Source organism: Salmo trutta, chromosome 26 (genome assembly GCF_901001165.1).
Source record: "Salmo trutta chromosome 26, fSalTru1.1, whole genome shotgun sequence".
NCBI lineage: Eukaryota > Metazoa > Chordata > Actinopteri > Salmoniformes > Salmonidae > Salmo > Salmo trutta.
The window spans coordinates 13,049,797-13,072,584 of NC_042982.1; the positions used below are offsets into that span (position 1 = coordinate 13,049,797).

Genomic DNA, 22,788 nt, shown 5'->3' on the forward strand with positions numbered 1-22,788 from the left:
CAGGGTAGAGCGTAGAGCACACTGTAACACATGGCATAGTGCAGCATCCAGCCTCAGGGTAGAGCGTAGAGCACACTGTAACACATAGCATAGTGCAGCATCCAGCCTCAGGGTAGAACACACTGTAACACATGGCATAGTGCAGCATCCAGCCTCAGGGTAGAGCGTAGAGCACACTGTAACACATGGCATAGTGCAGCATCCAGCCTCAGGGTAGAGCGTAGAGCACACTGTAACACATGGCATAGTGCAGCATCCAGCCTCAGGGTAGAGCGTAGAACACACTGTAACACATGGCATAGTGCAGCATCCAGCCTCAGGGTAGAGCGTAGAACACACTGTAACACATGGCATAGTGCAGCATCCAGCCTCAGGGTAGAGCGTAGAGCACACTGTAACACATAGCATAGTGCAGCATCCAGCCTCAGGGTAGAACACACTGTAACACATGGCATAGTGCAGCATCCAGCCTCAGGGTAGAGCGTAGAACACACTGTAACACATGGCATAGTGCAGCATCCAGCCTCAGGGTAGAGCGTAGAACACACTGTAACACATGGCATAGTGCAGCATCCAGCCTCAGGGTAGAGCACACTGTAACACATGGCATAGTGCAGCAGCCAGCCTCAGGGTAGAGCACGCTGTAACACATGGCATAGTGCAGCAGCCAGCCTCAGGGTAGAGCACACTGTAACACATAGCATAGTGCAGCATCCAGCCTCAGGGTAGAGCGTAGAACACACTGTAACACATGGCATAGTGCAGCATCCAGCCTCAGGGTAGAACGTAGAACACACTGTAACACATGGACTCACGCTTGTGGTTGTTCTTGCGCTGGAAGGGCAGGGTGTGTCGCTCAGAGTCCTCCTCTCCCTCCTCGTCCGCTAGGTGTGTGTGAGTGTAGTGGTAGCTCAGGCCCGGGCGGTTTTTATAGCGTTTCCCACAGACTGGAACACAACCACACACACACACACACACAAAATCAAGAGACAGAACTAAATGTAGCCCTATCATCATAACATATCTATACATCAGTAAATATGTGCTCCACTGAAAATAGATACACTCACAATGAATGAATGCTGAATCCATCACTAGCTAATGCCATGTCAGTGTTTTGGTTGGAATATTGCTCTATAGGTTGTTCTATAGTGTTCTGTTAGCGCCTGTTGCTCTAACAGACTCATTTCCACTAGAGGAGTTGTCCCCATAACATTGGCAGTGAGAGAATTGCTTGCTTTGTGCAGAGTGGAGACAGCAGCCATATGCTTGCCAGCGTAGTTTAGACTGCAGTAAGAATGTTGTCTATGGCTCTTAGACATGGTGTGTGTGTGTGTGAAGACGTTGAAATTACCAATGCAAAACAGGTATTCCGGCTGAATGACCTAATTGTTTGTGTGTGTGTGTGTGTGTGTGTGTGTGTGTGTGTGTGTGTGTGTGTGTGTGTGTGTGTGTGTGTGTGTGTGTGTGTGTGTGTGTGACGGTGTGTGTGTGTGTGTGTGTGAGTGTGTGACGGTGTGTGTGCACGTGTGTGTGTGTGACGGTGTGTGTGTGTGTGTGTGACGGTGTGTGTGCACGTGTGTGTGTGTGTTACTCACTGTCACAGACGTACGGCTTGTCCCTGTCCTCAATGGTGCTGGGTTCTTGTCTCTTCCTCATACCCCCTACACCACAGGCCTGCAGCGAGAACACAGACGGGTGAACGGAGTTCACACTCCACACACACACACACACACACACACACACACACACACACACACACACACACACACCACACTCCTACACACCATAATCATCTGCTACTTTAACAGGTGCCCCCCTCTCTCTAATCACCCTTTCCTCAGACAGGCGGGGTTGATGACACCTAACAGAGAACTTCAAGCTCCAGTGAACAACATGGCTGTTTGGATGACAGATACAGCGTTACAGCCTGCAGCGAGGCTTCACACAGGACAGAGAGAGAGAGAGACGCCTTTCTGGTCTAATAAGAGTTATTTAGAATGCATCCATGTATACAATCTGATAACTCACTGCATGTCGAAATACTGTGTACTGCATCTAATGCCCACATGATTGTACTGTATCTAATTCCCACACAATTCATACACTACTAACACACTTACAAAAATGACTTGTTTCCACCCTCCATCCCAAAGTGTATGAATTGAGTATAGTGAACTGAGATACGAATTGGTATCTGTTTTATCTTTAAAGCTGAGAGGGAAAAAAATATGGCTCCTTAGTACTCAGAGCACAGCTGCTACTGTACCACTGACAGCCTGAGAGAAGAGGAGCGGGCAGGAGAGAGGAGAGGGGAGCCCAAAGGAGAAGAGAGGAGAGCCAGCCAGAGCAGAGGAGAGGAGCTAGAATGGATTAAGGAGCTGCCGATGCTTCCCCTCACCCTCTCAGTACAGCAGGAGGAGAGAGAGAGGGCTTCCATGAGGAATTGATAGTATTACTTGAGAGGCTTGAGTTTGCATAACTTGCAGTGGGTCCTATGTACTAGACAAGAGAGTCAGCTAGCTCTCTGAGATGGAAAGGGAACTGGAGGGAGGGAGGGAGGGAGCCTGTGACTGTCTCATTCAGGGAGATGGATAAGTTCACAGGCTGTTTTATCTCCATTTGATTTGATTTGATTAATATCTATTTTAGTCATCATTTGGACTAATCTTCCAAGAGTCCTGAAACATTAAAATACACATTTATAATATGATCACATTTTCACATACAGTTGAAGTCGGAAGTTTACATACACCTTAGCCAAATACATTTAAACTCAGTTTTTCACAATTCCTGACATTTAATCCTAGTAAAAAATACCCTGGCTTAGGTCAGTAAGGATCACCACTTTATTTTAAGAATGTGAAATGTCAAATAGTAGAGAGAATGATTTATTTCAGCTTTTATTTCTTTCATCACATTCCCAGTGGGTCAGAAGTTTACATACACTCAATTAGTATTTGGTAGCATTCCCTTTAAATTGTTTAACTTGGGTCAAACATTTCGGGTAGCCTTCCACAAGCTTCCCACAATAAGCTGGGTGAATTTTGGCCCATTCCTCCTGACAGAGCTGGTGTAACGGAGTCAGGTTTGTAGGCCTCCTTGCTCGCACACACTTTTTCAGTTCTGCCCACAAATTCTCTATAGGCTTGAGGTCAGGGCTTTGTGATGGCCACTCCAATACCTTGATTTTGTTGTTCTTAAGCCATTTTGCCACAACATTGGAAGTGTGCTTGGGGTCATTGTCCATTTGGAAGACCCATTTGCGACCAAGCTTTTAACTTCCTGACTGATGTCTTGAGATGTTGCTTCAATATATCCACATAATTTTCCTACCTCGTGATGCCATCTATTTTGTGAAGTGGACCAGTCCCTCCTGTAGCAAAGCACCACCACAACATGATGCTGCCACCCCTATGCTTCCCGGTTGGGATGGTGTTCTTCGGCTTGCAAGCCTCCCCCTTTTTCCTCCAAACATAACGATGGTCATTATGGCCAAACAATTATATTTTTGTTTCATCAGACCAAAGGACATTTCTCCAAAAAAGTACAATCTTTGTCCCCATGTGCAGTTACAAACCGTAGTCTGGCTTTTTTATGGCGGTTTTGGAGCACTGGCTTCTTCTTTGCTTCTTCCTTTCAGGTTATGTCGATATAGGACTCGTTTTACTGTGGATATAGATATTTTTGTACCTGTTTCCTCCAGCATCTCCACAAGGTCCTTTGCTGTTGTTCTGGGATTGATTTGCACTTTTCGCACCAAAGTACATTCATCTCTAGGAGACAGAACGCGTCTCCTTCCTGAGCGGTATGCCAGCTGCGTGGTCCCATGGTGTTTATACTTGCGTACTATTGTTTGTACAGATGAACGTGGTATCTTCAGGCATTTGGAAATTGCTCCCAAGGATGAACCAGACTTGTGGAGGTCTACAGTTTATTTTCTGAGGTCTTGGCTGATTTCTTTTGATTTTCCCATGATGTCAAGCAAAGAGGCAGTGAGTTTGAAGGTAGGCCTTGAAATACATCCACAGGTGCACGTCAAATGATGTCAATTAGCCTATCAGAAGCTTCTAAAGCCATGACATCATTTTCTGGAATATACCAAGCTGTTTAAAGGCACAGTCAACTTAGTGTATGTAAACTTCTGACCCACTGGAATTGTGATACAGTGAATTATAATTGAAATAATCTGTCTGTAAACAATTGTTGGAAAAATTACTTGTGTCATGCACAAAGTAGATGTCCTAACTGACTTGCCAAAACTATAGTTTGTTAACAAGAAATTTGTGGAGTTGTTGAGAAACAATGTTTTATTGAATCCAGCCTAAGTGTATGTAAACTTCCGACTTCAATTGTAGATGGTGGACAATCTATTCCTAGTATTTACTGAATGTCTGTCTATTACCAACTGAATACTGTTGTGAATAGAGTTTGGCTGTTTTAAATGGTGTATATTATGAAATAAAATAAGCATGTTTATTTAAATGATCTTGTTGATTGATGACCAACCAACAGCATTGAGCATGACTACAACAGAATACCCACATCTCCACCTTAAAACAATCCTTAACGGTATTTCTATAACTTACTTATCTTGATAGATAACACTTCGTTAACGAGAAGTTGAAACAGAAAAGAGAGGATGTGTGAAATTAAAGTAACATTTCAAACACAGTAACATTTCAAATAGACAGGATGAGTGAAATTATAATATGAGTGAAACGTGAGAAGGAAGTTTAGTTGGACCAGTTTTGGTATCCTTGAGGATACACCCTGTACATGCAATGAAACTGCAAGCTGAAGTATCAGATCTTAACTCATAGCACTTGTGTATTTGCGAGAGGACAAAGTTGCCCTTTGCAGTGCCAACAATACAGGGACAGTAAGTGGCTGTACGTTCCTGAGCGTTTCCCTTGTCTTACCCGTCCTTCGCGGTTCTTGCGGTTCTTGCGTTTGGGAACGTCTTCTTCCATCTCCTCCGCTTCCAGTTCATGGGGGAAATCACCGACCAGCAGCTTCTGGAGCAGCAAACACACCAGAACATCAGAGGAGATATCAGCAAGGAGGAGCTCCAGGGAGTGCTGAAGCCCTCTCCAGAATAAGCCTAGCACCCACAATAAAGAATGCTACCCCAGTGAATTCCTGCTGCTGCAACTGGATAACAGTACAATATAACAGGGACTAGGTCATACATGGGATACAAACAAATAGAGAGATACAGAGAGAGAGAGAGAGAGACATGCAGAATTCTGCAAAAACATCCTCCCTGTATAACGTAAAACACCAAATAAAGCATGCAGAGCACAATCAGGCCGATTCCCGCTAATTATCAAAATCCAGAAAAGAGCCGTTAAATTCTACAACCACCTAAAAGGAAGTGATTCCAAAACCTTCCCTAACAAAGGCATCACCTACAGAGAGATGAACCTGGAGAAGAGTCCCCTAAGAAAGCTGGTCCTGGGGCTCTGTTCACAAACACAAACACACCCCACAGAGCCCCAGGACAGCAACAGCAACACAGTTAGACCCAACCAAATCAACAAAGACAAATTGGAAAGAATTAACAAAAAAACAGAGCAAACTGGAATGCTATTTGGCCCTAAACAGAGAGTACACAGTGGCAGAGTACCTGACCACTGTGACTGACCCAAAATTAAGGAAAGCTTTCACTATGTACAGACTCAGTGAGCATAGCCTTGCTATTGAGAAAGGCCGCCGTAGGCAGACCTGGCTCTCAAGAGAAGACAGGCTATGTGCACACTGCCCACAAAATGAGGTGGAAACTGAGCTGCACTTCCTAACCTCCTGCCAAATGTATGACCATATTAGAGACACATATTTCCCTCAGATTACACAGACCCACAAAGAATCCAATTTAGATAAATTCCCATACCTATTGGGTGAAACACCACAGTGTGCCATCACAGCAGCAAGATTTGTGACCTGTTGCCACAAGAAAAGGGCAACCAGTGAAGAACAAGCACCAATGTAAATACAACCCATATTTATGTTTATTTATTTTCCCTTTTGTACTTTAACTATTTGCACATCATTATAACACTGTACATAGCCATAATATGACATTTTAAATGTGTCTATTCCTTTGAAACTTTTGTGAGTGTAATGTTTACTGTTAATTTTGGATTGTTTATTTAAATTTGGTTTATTATTTATTTCACTTGCATTGGCAATGTAAACATATGTTTCCCATGCCAATAAAACCCTTTGAATTGAATTGAATTGACAGAGACAAAGAGACAGAGAGAGAGATAAAGTAAGCCCAAAGGACAATCATTCCATTAGACCAGTAAGGGTGGCCTTCCTTCCTTTTAACACAAACATCCCCCATGTTACAACTGCTAGTGACCAGGAGAACACTGTGCTGTTATTCAATCACTCCTAAAATGTAGGAGTGAAAGAAACACTTCCTCTCATCGGCAAAACTAGTAGCAACATATTCCGCAAAATAAAAAGTACAACACATGGGTCTGTGAAAGAGAGGTGACAAAAAAACAAGTGTCACAAAAGAACAAACTCTAAAGGGAGCATATGGAGAGAAGCTGTAATGGAAGAGGAAGCCAAAGCCCTCCTGTGTTAGCTTCCTGCTGGGTACGGCAGCTAGGCGAGGCCCAGGGTCAGAGGCCTACCCACAGTGGAGCCCTGGGCCTGCTGCGTGGGCCATTTATTGAAGTGCTAATTGGCTAATTGTCGACCTTAGGGAAGGAAGACTGTCACGTCTGGAGCAGGTGGGGTAGGGACTGGAGACAGAGCTCACAGAGAGGAGATGACAGCTCATCCGGAAGAGGAAGCAGGCACACACACACGCACACACACACACACACACACACACACACACACACACACACACACACACACACACACACACACACACATACACACACACACACACAGAGAGAGATTCAGAAACACACATACAATACATACACACACACACACACACACACACACACAGAGAGAGATTCAGAAACACACATACAATACATACACACACACACACACAAAGACATTCACACATACAGTACACACACCAACAGACACTGATGCTCGCTCAAATACACGGACACACACACACACACACACACACACATCAATGCTCTCTCTCTCCCTCCCTCCAAAACACACACTTTCTCTGGGGAGGAGGAGAGGAACTGGGCCAGTGGGGGTGTGTCATGGCTGCAGGGGATGTGTCACTGCCAACCAGAGTCCCTGATACTACAGACAGGGCCATGAGAGGGAGGCAGAGAGAGAGAGAGAGAGGGAGAGAGTATGGGAGAGAGAGAACCAGAGATGGAGAGAGAACCAGAGAGGGAGAGAGAGATGGAGAGAGAGAACCAGAGAGAGCGAGAGAGACAGAGGGAGAGAGAGAGTGAACCAGAGAGGGAGAGACAACTAGGGAAGGAGAAAGAAGGGTAGAGAGTGAGGGGAGAGAGAACCAAAGAGGGAGGGAGGGAGAGAGAGAGAGAGAGAGAGAGAACCATAGTGGGAGAGAGAGAACCATAGTGGGAGAGAGAGAACCAGAGAGGGAGAGAGCGAACCAGAGAGGGAAAGAGAACTAGAGAGGGAGAGAGAGAACCAGAAAGGGAGAGAGAGAACCAGAGAGGGAGAGACAGAGAACCAGAGAGGGAGAGACAGAGAACCAGAGAGGGAGAGAGAGAACCAGAGAGGGAGAGAAAGAGAACCAGAGAGGGAGAGAGAGAACCAGAGAGGGAGAGAGAGAACCAGAGAGGGAGAGAGAGAACCAGAAAGGGAGAGAGAGAACCAGAGAAGGAGAGAGAAAACCAGAGGGAGAGAGAAAACCAGAGAGGGAGAGAGAGAACCAGAGAGGGAGAGAGAGAACCAGAGAGCGAGAGACAGAGAACCAGAGAGGGAGAGACAGAGAACCAGAGAGGGAGAGACAGAACCAGAGAGGGAGAGCGAGAACCAGAGAGGGAGAGACAGAAAACCAGAGAGGGAGAGAGAGAACTGGAGACACAGAAAACCAGAGAGGGAGAGAACCAAAGAGGGAGAGAGAGAACTAGAGAGGGAGAGAGAGAACCAGAGAGGGAGAGAGAACCAGAGAGGGAGAGAGAGAACCAGAGAGGGAGAGAGAGAACCAGAGAAGGAGAGAGAGAACCAGAGAGGGGGAGACAGAGAACAAGAGAGGGAGAGACAGAGAGCCAGAGAGGGAGAGACAGAGAGCCAGAGAGGGAGAGACAGAGAACCAGAGAGGGAGAGAGAGAACCAGAGAGGGAGAGACAGAGAACTAGAGAGGGAGAGACAGAGAACCAGAGAGGGAGAGACAGAGAACCAGAGAGGGAGAGAGAGAACCAGAGAGGGAGAGACAGAGAGCCAGAGAGGGAGAGACAGAGAACCAGAGAGGGAGAGAGAGAACCAGAGAGGGAGAGAGAGAACCAGAGAGGGAGAGACAGAGAACCAGAGAGGGAGAGACAGAGAACCAGAGAGGGAGAGAGAGAACCAGAGAGGGAGAGATAGAACCAGAGGGGGAGAGACAGAGAACCAGAGAGCAAGAGAGAGAACCAGAGAGCGAGAGAGAGAACCAGAGAGGGAGAGATAGAACCAGAGGGGGAGAGACAGAGAACCAGAGAGCGAGAGAGAGAGCCAGAGAGCGAGAGAGAGAACCAGAGAGGGAGAGAGAAAACCAGAGAGGGAGAGAGAGAACCAGAGAGGGAGAGACAGAGAACCAGAGAGGGAGAGACAGAGAACCAGAGAGGGAGAGAGAGAACCAGAGAGGGAGAGAAAGAGAACCAGAGAGGGAGAGAGAGAACCAGAGAGGGAGAGAGAGAACCAGAGAGCGAGAGAGAGAAAACCAGAGAGGGAGAGAGAGAACCAGAGAGGGAGACAGAGAACCAGAGAGGGAGAGAGAGAACCAGAGAGGGAGAGACAGAACCAGAGAGGGAGAGAGAGAACCAGAGAGGGAGAGAGAGAACCAGAGAGGGAGAGAGAGAACCAGAGAGGGAGAGAGAGAACCAGAGAGGGAGAGACAGAGAACTAGAGAGGGAGAGAGAGAACCAGAGAGGGAGAGAGAGAACCAGAGAGGGAGAGAGAGAACCAGAGATGGAGAGAGAGAACCAGAGAGGGAGAGAGAGAACTAGAGAGGGAGAGAGAGAACCAGAGAGGGAGAGAGAGAACCAGAGAGGGAGAGAGAGAACCAGAGAGGGAGAGACAGAACCAGACAGACAGAACCAGAGAGGGAGAGAGAGAACCAGAGAGGGAGAGAGAGAACCAGAGAGGGAGAGAGAGAACCAGAGATAGGCCGAGAGAGGAGAATAAAGAAACTACACAGCATCTCCAAGATGAAGAAGTAGAGGAATGGGTCAGAGGGCTCTAAGAGAGCATGACAAAGGGAAACTAGAACATGCGTGTGTGTGTGTGTGTTTGCGTGCGCGGGCCACCATGAGTGATTCTAAGCTCCTCTTACCTGGCACTCGCTCATAGGTTCCTCTTCCTTGGTCTCCACCTTCTTGTCCAGAGTCTCTCCACTGAGCAGTGATTCCAACACCGGCCCCTCCGGCAAGCCCCCCTCCTTCTTCAGAGACGCCTCATAGTCTGAACACACACACACACACACACACCATACCGTACGTTACAGTAACCCTCCCCTGCTAATACATGTTACAATTCATTCCCAGCTATCACTTTGCCCTGACAGACTAACACAACAATACAAGTACAGTTACAGTACACCACAGGAGGCTGCTGAGGGGAGGGCAGCTCATAATAATGTCTGGAACGGAGCGACTGGAAACCATGTTTCTGATGTATTGGGTACCATTCCACTGATTCCACTGAAGCCATTACCAGGAGCCCGTTCTCCCCAATTAAAAAGCCACCAGCCTCCTGTGGTTTTTCTCTGTCATTCTACGGCCTCCTCATCCTCCTTTCCAGTTTTCTTGTCTCTTACCGATCTTAAACTCGATGGGTCCAAGGCGCGGGTCCTCCAGAATGTTTAGCCGTCTCTTCTTGCGCCAGCAGCGGGCAGGGTAAGTATACAACTGTCCTGGGGCCAAACCTGGGGGCCAAACAAAGGGCAATGCAACAAGTCGTGAAAAACTACTAATGCAGACTAAACTATAATGACGGGGTTAAGGTGATGATGTTATTTGTGCAAACAGAAATTCTAAGCTTTTATGATCTCTGTGCTTGACAAACCTATACCTCCATCGGTCTCTGTGCTTGACAAACCTATACCTCCATCGGTCTCTGTGCTTGACAAACCTATACCTCCATCAGTCTCTGTGCTTGACAAACCTATACCTCCATCGGTCTCTGTGCTTGACAAACCTATACCTCCATCAGTCTCTGTGCTTGACAAACCTATACCTCCATCAGTCTCTGTGATTGACAAACCTATACCTCCATCAGTCTCTGTGCTTGACAAACCTATACCTCCATCGGTCTCTGCGCTTGACAAACCTATACCTCCATCGGTCTCTGTGCTTGACAAACCTATACCTCCATCAGTCTCTGTGCTTGACAAACCTATACCTCCATTGGTCTCTGTGCTTGACAAACCTATACCTCCATCAGTCTCTGTGCTTGACAAACATATACCTCCATCAGTCTCTGTGCTTGACAAACCTATACCTCCATCAGTCTCTGTGCTTGACAAACCTATATCTGCATCGGTCGTTTATGTTAGTAAAAACAACACTGTGTCACTCATACACACTCAAAACACACACACACACACACACACACAAGCACACACACACACACACACACACAACAAACTCTAAATACTGTACACTGATACTACACATAGGCGTGAGAGAGGGGGAGAGAGAAAGAGAGAGGTAGGAGAGGGGAGAGAGAAGGATAGAGAGGTAGGAGGGGAGAGAGAAGGATAGAGAGGTAGGAGAGGGGAGAGAGAAGGATAGAGAGGGAGGAGAGGGGAGAGAGAAAGAGAGAGGTAGGAGAGGGGAGAGAGAAGGATAGAGAGGGAGGAGAGGGGAGAGAGAAGGATATAGAGGGAGGAGAGGGGAGAGAGAAGGATATAGAGGGAGGAGAGGGGAGAGAGAAAGAGAGAGAGAGGTAGGAGAGGGGAGAGAGAAGGATAGAGAGGGAGGAGAGGGGAGAGAGAAGGATATAGAGGGAGGAGAGGGGAGAGAGAAGGATATAGAGGGAGGAGAGGGGAGAGAGAAAGAGAGAGGTAGGAGAGGGGAGAGAGAAAGAGAGAGGTAGGAGAGGGGAGAGAGAAGGCTATAGAGGGAGGAGGGGGGAGAGAGAAAGAGAGAGGGAGGAGAGGGGAGAGAGAAGGATAGAGAGAGGGAGAAGATGGGAGAACAACACAGAGGACAAAGGGTTGCTGAGAGCAGAGGAGAACCGAAGATATGAACTAGGAAGGTCTGGAGGCTGTGTTCCAGACATCCCTACCCCAGGCCTCATACCTCTTTATGCTGCCTCTTACTCTGTGTTTTGTTACTGGGCTGCATGCATTGGAACACACACTGACATGTTGTCCACGAACACACACACGCACATGCACGCAGCCTAGACCTTACACACGCACAAGGACACACACACACACAGACACACACACACACACACACACACACACACCTGGGCCACGGTGGTTCTTCTCCATCCAGATGTAGCAGTTGCTCTGTGCCACGCCGGTCTGGGAGTCCAGGAAGGGCAGGCGCATGGAGCGCTCAGCACACAGGCGGGCATTGTAGCTGCGGCAGTGCTCGATGGCCTCTCTATAGAACTCCTCGCCCAGACTGGCACAGACAGGGTGGCACACAACGGGCACAGGGAGGCAAGAGAGAGACACAGAGCCCTGTTAACCTAGGTCATTTCACTTCAGGACCCACACATGGACATTGCATTATCCACACTCTACAGTGACAACATGAAGATGGAGCATCTGTTGTTCCAAAGTACAGTATCATTCCTCTGTCTCTCTCTGTGTCTGGCCGTGGGTTTCTCAGAGGACCTGGGCTGTGTGGTGCCAGGGCATGTAGAGACTCATCAGAAGGACCTGGGCTGTGTGGTGCCAGGGCATGTAGAGACTCATCAGAAGGACCTGGGCTGTGTGGTGCCAGGGCATGTAGAGGCTCATCAGAAGGACCTGGGCTGTGTGGTGCCAGGGCATGTAGAGACTCATCAGAAGGACCTGGGCTGTGTGGTGCCAGGGCATGTAGAGGCTCATCAGAAGGACCTGGGCTGTGTGGTGCCAGGGCATGTAGAGACTCATCAGAAGGACCTGGGCTGTGTGGTGCCAGGGCATGTAGAGACTCATCAGAAGGACCTGGGATGTGTGGTGCCAGGGCATGTAGAGACTCATCAGAAGGACTTGGGCTGTGTGGTGCCAGGGCATGTAGAGACTCATCAGAAGGACCTGGGCTGTGTGGTGCCAGGGCATGTAGAGACTCATCAGAAGGACCTGGGATGTGTGGTGCCAGGGCATGTAGATACTCATCAGAAGGACCTGGGCTGTGTGGTGCCAGGGCATGTAGAGACTCATCAGAAGGACCTGGGCTGTGTGGTGCCAGGGCATGTAGAGACTCATCAGAAGGACCTGGGCCGTGTGGTGCCAGGGCATGTAGAGACTCATCAGAAGGACCTGGGCTGTGTGGTGCCAGGGTATGTAGAGGCTCATCAGAAGGACCTGGGCTGTGTGGTGCCAGGGCATGTAGAGGCTCATCAGAAGGACCTGGGCTGTGTGGTGCCAGGGCATGTAGAGGCTCATCAGAAGGACCTGGGCCGTGTGGTGCCAGGGCATGTAGAGGCTCATCAGAAGGACCTGGGCTGTGTGGTGCCAGGGCATGTAGAGACTCATCAGAAGGACCTGGGCCGTGTGGTGCCAGGGCATGTAGAGGCTCATCAGAAGGACCTGGGCCGTGTGGTGCCAGGGCATGTAGAGGCTCATCAGAAGGACCTGGGCCGTGTGGTGCCAGGGCATGTAGAGGCTCATCAGAAGGACCTGGGCCGTGTGGTGCCAGGGCATGTAGAGGCTCATCAGAAGGACCTGGGCTGTGTGGTGCCAGGGCATGTAGAGGCTCATCAGAAGGACCTGGGCTGTGTGGTGCCAGGGCATGTAGAGACTCATCAGAAGGACCTGGGCTGTGTGGTGCCAGGGCATGTAGAGACTCATCAGAAGGACCTGGGCTGTGTGGTGCCAGGGCATGTAGAGACTCATCAGAAGTGAAACGCACAAACAGTGCATGTAGTGACACATGAAAGGTGAGATACAGTGCTCTGAATGTGTGAACAGAGTGAGGCTATCAGCGTCGCCGGATGAGGTAGAATAGACTGCTCACTGCTAGACAACATAATGTCAGTGGTGTGTGTGTGTGTGTTATACATGTGGGCACTTGATGGTAGAGTAATAGGTGTGTGTATTTGTACTGTAAGTGAATGCAAGTCCCCTCCCCCCTTCCTCCCTCCTCCTCCCTCCTCCCTTACCTGTTCTTAATGACTGTTCCTCCAGATTGCCTGTGAACACAAAGATAGAGAGGCACTGTGAGTCACTGCCTTCCTCCTCTCCTTCCCTCCTCTCCTTCCCTCCTGTTCATCACCTATGTGCTTCTCTAACACAGTCACAACACCAAGGTTGCCAGCCATGGCAGACATACAGTATATTGTTCATACAGTGCACAGTATATAGGATCACAACCATACAACATACAGTATATAGGATCGTAACCATACAACATACAGTATATAGGATCACAACCATACAACATACAGTATTTAGGATCACAACCATACAACATACAGTATATAGGATCACAACCATACAACATACAGTATATAGGATCACAACCATACAACATACAGTATATAGGATCACAACCATACAACATACAGTATATAGGATTGTAACCATACAACATACAGTATATAGGATCGTAACCATACAACATACAGTATATAGGATCACAACCATACAACATACAGTATATAGGATCACAACCATACAACATACAGTATATAGGATCACAACCATACAACATACAGTATATAGGATCACAACCATACAACATACAGTATATAGGATCACAACCATACAAGGAAATATAGCACAAATTCCAGTGTAACAGACAAGACAGAATATTGGGACTGGCTACACCTCACACTCCATACTATACCATCAGATCCAACCTCTGCACTGGGGATGAGAGATGTTCTGGCTGGGCATTAAAAGGGATATGTTGTGACCCCCTTCCCTCCCTGGCAGTCCAACCTATGGTCACTCACTAGTGCTTTCTATGGGATGAGAGGAGGCCTGGATACCACAGCAGGGAGGAACTGGAATAAGACTAAGGGACTTAGACTATGTCCCAATTCGCACCCTTTTGCCTAATAGTGCACTGCTTTTGACCAGGGCACTATATGGGGAATAGTCTGCCATTTGGGATGAAGCTCAGCCATGGTGGTAGCAGGGAAATCAGTTCAACTGAGGATGAGTGGTGTTGGATGGGGGTAGTGGATGATGTTCAAATGTGGTATGGAAGTCTTGACGTACTGTTCTACTGTACTGTTGGCATTTCACAGCAGAGCTTTGATGACGGTGTAATCACTAGACACGTGGTGTAATATCGGTGTAATCCCTAGATATGTGTCATTCTTCAAGATGACAACACAGACATAACGTTTCCCATCAATCTTCCTTTTTAGACAAACCTCATGGATACGCTGGCTGGGGAGAACGCACATGTCCACGCAAATAAATACTCCTAAATGCAAAGAGGCAGAAGGACACACAGGCACGCCACGTGCACACATACACACGCAAACCTATACACACATCTTTTCAAATATTAAGGCTGCCCTAGCACAGGGATGGGTTGCAACGGGGTAAGAGGAGAGAAAACATTCAAAATGCAAAGCAGCTATAACGCTGGAGGTTCCACCCTCTCCCTCCTCCTCTCCCTGCGCCCCTCTCTTCTCTGCACCCCCCCCCCACACACACACACACACACACACACTCCCCAATTCAGCCCCTCCCCCACCCCGTCACCCTGGTGCTGCCATTCGAGCTATCGGAATAAGTCGGCCCTTTCAACAAGAAGTTTGACAGCTGTAGAAAATGGCTGCTTTCAGTTTGGTCGCCTCTGCCTGCAATCTCATTACATTACGCCGCGGCTGTTTGCCCTTGAAGGTTTAAAAAAATATCTATTTGGGGTTAGTGGAAGCTAGGCTGGGAGAGCTGAATATATACCACATCACCAGGGAAACCAGGCAGAAAAAGACATGACCAAGCTTCTCTATTCTGTCCAGCGTCAGCATCCATGAGCGTCCTTCTACTAGCGGCCTACTACAACCTGGAGGGCCTGAGGGCCTCTACTGGTGGTCTGGCCTGCTTTCAGCTCCGGGGGCTTAGCAGGGACTCTGTGAGGCTGTCTGAGGAGGACAGGAAAGGCTCCGTTTCACCGAGGGGGGGAAATAATTTATCAACTCTATGGCCACCAGCATGGAGAGGGAACCTATTTCAGCAGCATAACAAGCGGAGTACAGCTCTGCTAGATAAGGTGGACAGTGTGAGATGACCATCCACCAGCAGCCCTACACAATCAGAACTCTAGATACAGCCAGAAACAAAGCCGTACAAAACCACACAGATAGTACACAAGGATAGGCACGTTAGCAGGTTTCAGACCAGTCACTGACACAGACACAAAAACACACAAAGAAGGAGAAACGAGGAAAAGCCTGGAGCATCGAGTGCCTTTTTCAACAATCTTAAACCCACAGAGCATCTCGACACCAGGCTTACAGAGGGGAGCGATTGGTCCAAACAAAAAGCAGAGCAGAGAATGGAGCATATGGCTGGGAGCGCACCCACTAAAACACACACACACACACACACACACACACACACACACACACACACACACACACACACACACACACACACACACATACACACACACACACACACACACACACACACCCAGGCCTACACACACACACACACACACACACACACACACACACACACACACACACACACACACAGACAGGCAAACATACAACCCTCCAAGATAGCACAACCCCCCCACCATAACGCCCTCTATAAGCCACTTTCTAAGGCATTGGAAGCAAGAGCAATAAACTGCAGTCCACAGAATAACACATCTACACACAGTACACGCTACGACCGCAATTTACAAACTACAATACCCAAAACTCCAACCCCTGACCACTCTCCAATTAGCCTCAATTAGCAGTGGCTTGAATGAAAGAGAAACAGAGGGCTCCACCTAGAGGGAAAGTCAGGTCATTGGAAAATGAAACCTCACCATGTAAAATGTGAACCAGTCATAAAAACCAAGCTACAATTACAAAATGGCAATTAGGAAAAGGGATGACATTCTAATGGTGATTTCTAACTTGGTGATGTACGCATAATGACGCTGCAAGAGCAATGGCATGGCGTTTAGCTGATGGATTATCAAGGAAGGAGGATTTCACATCACGAAGGCCTTCAGGAGACAGCTACGTACACTAAATCATATCTCCACAAAAGCAATCTCTCTATCATAAGGTTTGAAGCCAATATGTTCAACACACACATATGGGGGAGTGGGTTGTGTGGATGGTCATGTATGTGTGTGTGTGTGTGTGTGTGTGTGTGTGTGTGTGTGTGTGTGTGTGTGTGTGTGTGTGTGTGTGTGTGTGTGTGTGTGTGTGTGTGTCTGCGCAGATGGCCAGGTGTGTAGACCTGTGTGTGTGTGAAGGCAGCGGTGTGGTGAACAGCCTGTGTGGACTAGCCTTCGGACCACGGTCATAGGCCTTCAGTACTGATGCTTTACTGCTCTGGTCCACACAGCACAGCAGTGTGAGGCAGGCTCTGCCTTGCCTGGTGGAGGAAAGGCAATCTGTGCGCCCATCCCCCCACACCCAGTCTGCAGATTACACTAGGCAATATCACCCTTACCATTCCACCTCCTCCATCTCTCTTCCTCCTCCCCCCTCTCTTTCACCGTACCCAGAGAAATGATGTATCTCTGTTTCTCCCCCTCTACAGATGTGACTGCCTTTTCTTGGTCTTTCAGTGCTCTCAGCAGATTGCTGTGCTGCTGAAGACTAGGAGATGTAAAGCTATAGGCCTGGTGTAGTGAGCAGAACAGCCCAGAACTGAACAGCCTCTGCCTCACACGCCCAACCAGACCCTAAAAATAAGGGCAGACATGTATGCGCTCTGGAAAATACATACTTAGCAGTATTATCAAACCATGTGAGGGCAAAAAAGTTGAATGCATGTTACAGGAAAGAGATTAATTCCATCCAAACATAATCAACTGTAGCCTGTATGTATTGCGTCCACCCAAACTCCCTCTCCAACTTTTGACAGTGAATATACTTTGTGCATAATAAAAAAACGTACACAGACAAGCACATCGACTTCTTGTCACTTTGGGAGACGGCTTTAACGAAGCCATGTAGCATGAAACCTAGGCCTTTTCCATGGCTAGGATGCCCGTCAGTGACTTGGCTGTGATGACATGTGTATGTATGTATGTATGTATGTATGTATGTATGTATGTATGTATGTATGTATGTATGTATGTATGTATGTATGTATGTATGTATGTATGTGTGTGTGTGTGTGTGTGTGTGTGTGTGTGTGTGTGTGTGTGTGTGTGTGTGTGTGTGTGTGTGTGTGTGTGTGTGTGTGTGTGTGTGGAGGCCTGGGTGTGTGTGTGTGTGTGTGTGTGTGTGTGTGTGTGTGTGTGTGTGTGTGTGTGTGTGTGTGTGTGTGTGTGTGTGTGTGTGTGTGTGTGTGTGTGTGTGTGTGTGTGTGTGTGTGTGTGTGTGTGTGTATATAAAGTAAGTGTGTCAGCTAGCATCTGCCAGTCTAACAGCTGGAACACATTGGTCTGTTGAGGGGGCTGTGGCGTTGTTCACCAGGAGCTGTCACACAAACACACACACACAGGCCTGCACGCACTACCATACACACACACACACACACACACACACCCAGGCCTGCATGCACTACCATACACACACACACACCCAGGCCTGCACGCACTACCATACACACACACACACCCAGGCCTGCACGCACTACCATACACACACACCCAGGCCTGCACGCACTACCATACACACACACACCCAGGCCTGCACGCACTACCATACACACACACACACCCAGGCCTGCACGCACTACCATACACACACACACACACACACCCAGGCCTGCACGCACTACCATACACACACACACACACCCAGGCCTGCACGCACTACCACACACACACACACACCCAGGCCTGCACGCACTACCATACACACACACACACCCAGGCCTGCACGCACTACCCACTACCATACACACACACACCCAGGCCTGCACGCACTACCATACACACACACACCCAGGCCTGCACGCACTACCATACACACACACACACCCAGGCCTGCACGCACTACCACACACACACACACCCAGGCCTGCACGCACTACCATACACACACACACACCGAGGCCTGCACGCACTACCATACACACACACACACACCCAGGCCTGCACGCACTACCACACACACACACACCCAGGCCTGCCTGCACGCACTACCATACACACACACACACACCCAGGCCTGCACGCACTACCACACACACACACACCCAGGCCTGCACGCACTACCACACACACACACACACACCCAGGCCTGCACGCACTACCATACACACACACCCAGGCCTGCACGCACTACCATACACACACACACACCCAGGCCTGCACGCACTACCATACACACACACACCCAGGCCTGCACGCACTACCATACACACACACACACCCAGGCCTGCACGCACTACCACACACACACACACCCAGGCCTGCACGCACTACCATACACACACACACACCGAGGCCTGCACGCACTACCATACACACACACACACACCCAGGCCTGCACGCACTACCACACACACACACACCCAGGCCTGCCTGCACGCACTACCACACACACACACACACACCCAGGCCTGCACGCACTACCACACACACACACACCCAGGCCTGCACGCACTACCATACACACACACCCAGGCCTGCACGCACTACCTTACACACACACACCCAGGCCTGCACGCACTACCATACACACACACACACCCAGGCCTGCACGCACTACCACACACACACACACCCAGGCCTGCACGCACTACCATACACACACACACACACCCAGGCCTGCACGCACTACCACACACACACACACCCAGGCCTGCACGCACTACCACACACACACACACCCAGGCCTGCACGCACTACCATACACACACACACCCAGGCCTGCACGCACTACCATACACACACACCCAGGCCTGCACGCACTACCATACACACACACACACACCCAGGCCTGCACGCACTACCATACACACACACACCCAGGCCTGCACGCACTACCTTACACACACACACCCAGGCCTGCACGCACTACCATACACACACACACACCCAGGCCTGCACGCACTACCATACACACACACACACACCCAGGCCTGCACGCACTACCATACACACACACACACCCAGGCCTGCACGCACTACCATACACACACACACCCAGGCCTGCACGCACTACCTTACACACACACACCCAGGCCTGCACGCACTACCTTACACACACACACCCAGGCCTGCACGCACTACCACACACACACACACACCCAGGCCTGCACGCACTACCATACACACACACACCCAGGCCTGCACGCACTACCATACACACACACACACCCAGGCCTGCACGCACTACCATACACACACACACACCCAGGCCTGCACGCACTACCATACACACACACACCCAGGCCTGCACGCACTACCATACACACACACACACCCAGGCCTGCACGCACTACCACACACACACACACCCAGGCCTGGACGCACTACCATACACACACACACACCCAGGCCCTGCACGCACTACCATACACACACACACACCCAGGCCTGCACGCGCTACCATACACACACACCCAGGCCTGCACGCACTACCATACACACACACACCCAGGCCTGCACGCACTACCACACACACACACACACACACGCACGCACACACACACACACACAGTGCTGATGTTAAGCTGATGCTGACACATAGACAGCAACACAGACAGCTGCACCACTGTAGGACTAGCACACATCTCATCTGTTAAAGTACCACGTCCTTGAGACAAATACAGCTTGGCATGGCGTGTGTGTAGAGCTGGGAATCACCAGAGACCTCACCATACAATATTATCACCATACTTAGGTGCCAATACCATATGTATTGCAATTCTCACGATTCTATATGTATTGTGATTCGATGCTGTGATTTTATTGCGATTCGATGTTCTAAACATGTTATTCACCTGTCTTCTGCAGAGGGACGAGAGAGAGGCATGAGAAAACAACTTTTGATCAGTCATGTTAATAAAGGTGCTGAAAACAAATTGTCTCCCTATTTAAAAAGAAGATGGAGAACAAGCTATGAGTTTTGGTGCAGGTGCAGCCAACCAGCGCAAAAATAATATTGTGAAATGTAACTGTATCGATTTTTCCGCCCATCACTGTGTGTGTGTGTGTGTGTGTGTGTGTGTGTGTGTGTGTGTGTGTGTGTGTGTGTGTGTGTGTGTGTGTGTGTGTGTGTGTGTGTGTGTGTGTGTGTGTGTGTGTGTGTGTGGAGAGAGAGAGAATGAATCTGTACAGTAGGTGTGTGTATGTATCCATAGGTCTGTGTTTGGTATGTATTCATCTGCATGTTACCGTAACTACCTTGTTGCCATGTTACAGGCCTCTGGTTTTGCATAAAGTTTCATATCTGTGTGTCTGTCTACGTGACTGTATTCTAGAGGACAGTGTTTCCCAACTCCAGTCCCCCAGTACCCACAACAGTACACATTTGTATTGTAGCCCTGAACAAGCACAGCTGATTCAACTTGTCAACTAACCATCAAGCCCTCGATGAGTTGAATCAAGTTTGTTAGTCCAGGGCTTAGTTTTGTTTATTCATTTGACCATTTTTTAAAACAAGCACATATAAAACTTGAAAAAGCCATGGGATAACACACACTAAAGTCTGGGACTTATTTCCATTGTGGTCCTCTTGTAACAAGATGGCTAGACAAGATCTGCAACAAAGACGTTTGCTGTTGGGGGTAGTCAAGGACTGGAGTCGGACAACACTGCTACAGCTGGGTGTTGCTGCTGTGAGTCTGTTTATGCACAATACATATTCCTTGTGTGTCTGTATACTGTGTGTCTATATATTGCGTGTCTATATATTGTGTGTCTGTATATTGTGGGTCTATATATTGTGTTTCTGTATATTGTGTGCCTGTATATTGTGTGTCTGTGTGTTTGAGTCTGGAGCTTGTGTATGTACAGTATGTGTTTGTATATTCTGTGTGTATGTGTTTGTATATTCTGTGTGTTTGTGTTTGTATATTCTGTGTGTATGTGTTTGTATATTCTGTGTGTTTGTGTTTGTATATTCTGTGTGTGTGTGTTTGTATATTCTGTGTGTGTGTGTTTGTATATTCCGTGTGTGTGTTTGTATATTCTGTGTATATGTCTGTATATTCTGTGTATATGTGTTTGTATATTCTGTGTATTTGTGTTTGTATATTCTGTGTATATGTCTGTATATTCTGTGTATATGTCTGTATATTCTGTGTATATGTGTTTGTATGTGTTTGTATATTCTGTGTATTTGTACTGTGAGTCTGAGTGTGCATTTCAGGCAGTACATCAGGGCATGGCAATCCAACCACCGTGGCTGAAAACTGGTCCTTCAGGTGAGATTTATTGACTCTGCACTTTTGCTGTTATTACATGGATGGATCCTTCCTCCCTTCTCGCTCTCTCTCCTCCCCCTCTCGTTCTCTCTCTCTCCAACGTTATTAACGTGCTGCATGAGGAAATACTAATTTGCTTCACAAGACTCCACCCACCAGTTTCTAGCAGAGATCCATACCAGTGGCCAGAGACAATGGAACTAAAAGAATTACCTCAGAGGAAAGAGTGTTCTGTAGAATGGGACTACTGCAGAATGTATAGAATTGTGTGTGTGTGTGTGTGTGTGTGTGTGTGTGTGTGTGTGTGTGTGTGTGTGTGTGTGTGTGTGTGTGTGTGTGTGTGTGTGTGTGTGTGTGTGTGTGTGTGTGTGTGTGTGTCAGAGAATAAGAGTGCAGTAATGACCAGAGACTGGGATTAGAGGAATGTTTTGGGAGAGGACAAGCAGGAATACTTTGAGATTATTATAGGACTGAGTAGGACTGTTAAGGATGCTAGTAGAAGTAGATTATGTTAAGGATGCCAGTAGAAGTAGATTATGTTAAGGATGCCAGTAGAAGTAGATTATGTTAAGGATGCCAGAAGAAGTAGATGATGTTAAGGATGCCAGTAGAAGTAGATTATGTTAAGGATGCCAGTAGAAGTAGATTATGTTAAGGATGACAGTAGAAGTAGATTATGTTAAGGATGCCAGTAGAAGTAGATTATGTTAAGGATGCCAGTAGAAGTAGATTATGTTAAGGATGCCAGTAGAAGTAGATAATGTTAAGGATGCCAGTAGAAGTAGATGATGTTAAGGATGCCAGTAGAAGTAGATTATGTTAAGGATGCCAGTGGAAGTAGATTATGTTAAGGATGCCAGTAGAAGTAGATGATGTTAAGGATGCCAGTAGAAGTAGATTATGTTAAGGATGCCAGTAGAAGTAGATTATGTTAAGGATGCCAGTAGAAGTAGATGATGCCATGTGGATGTCACAGGATGTTGCTGGTACCTTAATTGCGGAGG

At 48.1% G+C, this 22,788-nt stretch overlaps 1 protein-coding gene across 1 annotated transcript in view; it reads right to left on the reverse strand.

The window, feature by feature from the left end:
* The window catches only part of dpf1 (double PHD fingers 1), a 43,800-nt gene that overhangs the window by 17,059 nt on the left and 3,953 nt on the right, over window positions 1-22,788 (reverse strand). Inside the window, exons 2-8 of the mRNA XM_029714807.1 lie at window positions 13,429-13,458; window positions 11,581-11,741; window positions 9,923-10,030; window positions 9,440-9,567; window positions 4,923-5,018; window positions 1,599-1,677; window positions 816-947 (exon numbers count right to left, since the gene is read on the reverse strand). Of these exons, the coding sequence (XP_029570667.1) occupies window positions 816-947; window positions 1,599-1,677; window positions 4,923-5,018; window positions 9,440-9,567; window positions 9,923-10,030; window positions 11,581-11,741; window positions 13,429-13,458 (734 nt within the window). The remainder of the gene's footprint in view (window positions 1-815; window positions 948-1,598; window positions 1,678-4,922; window positions 5,019-9,439; window positions 9,568-9,922; window positions 10,031-11,580; window positions 11,742-13,428; window positions 13,459-22,788) is intronic.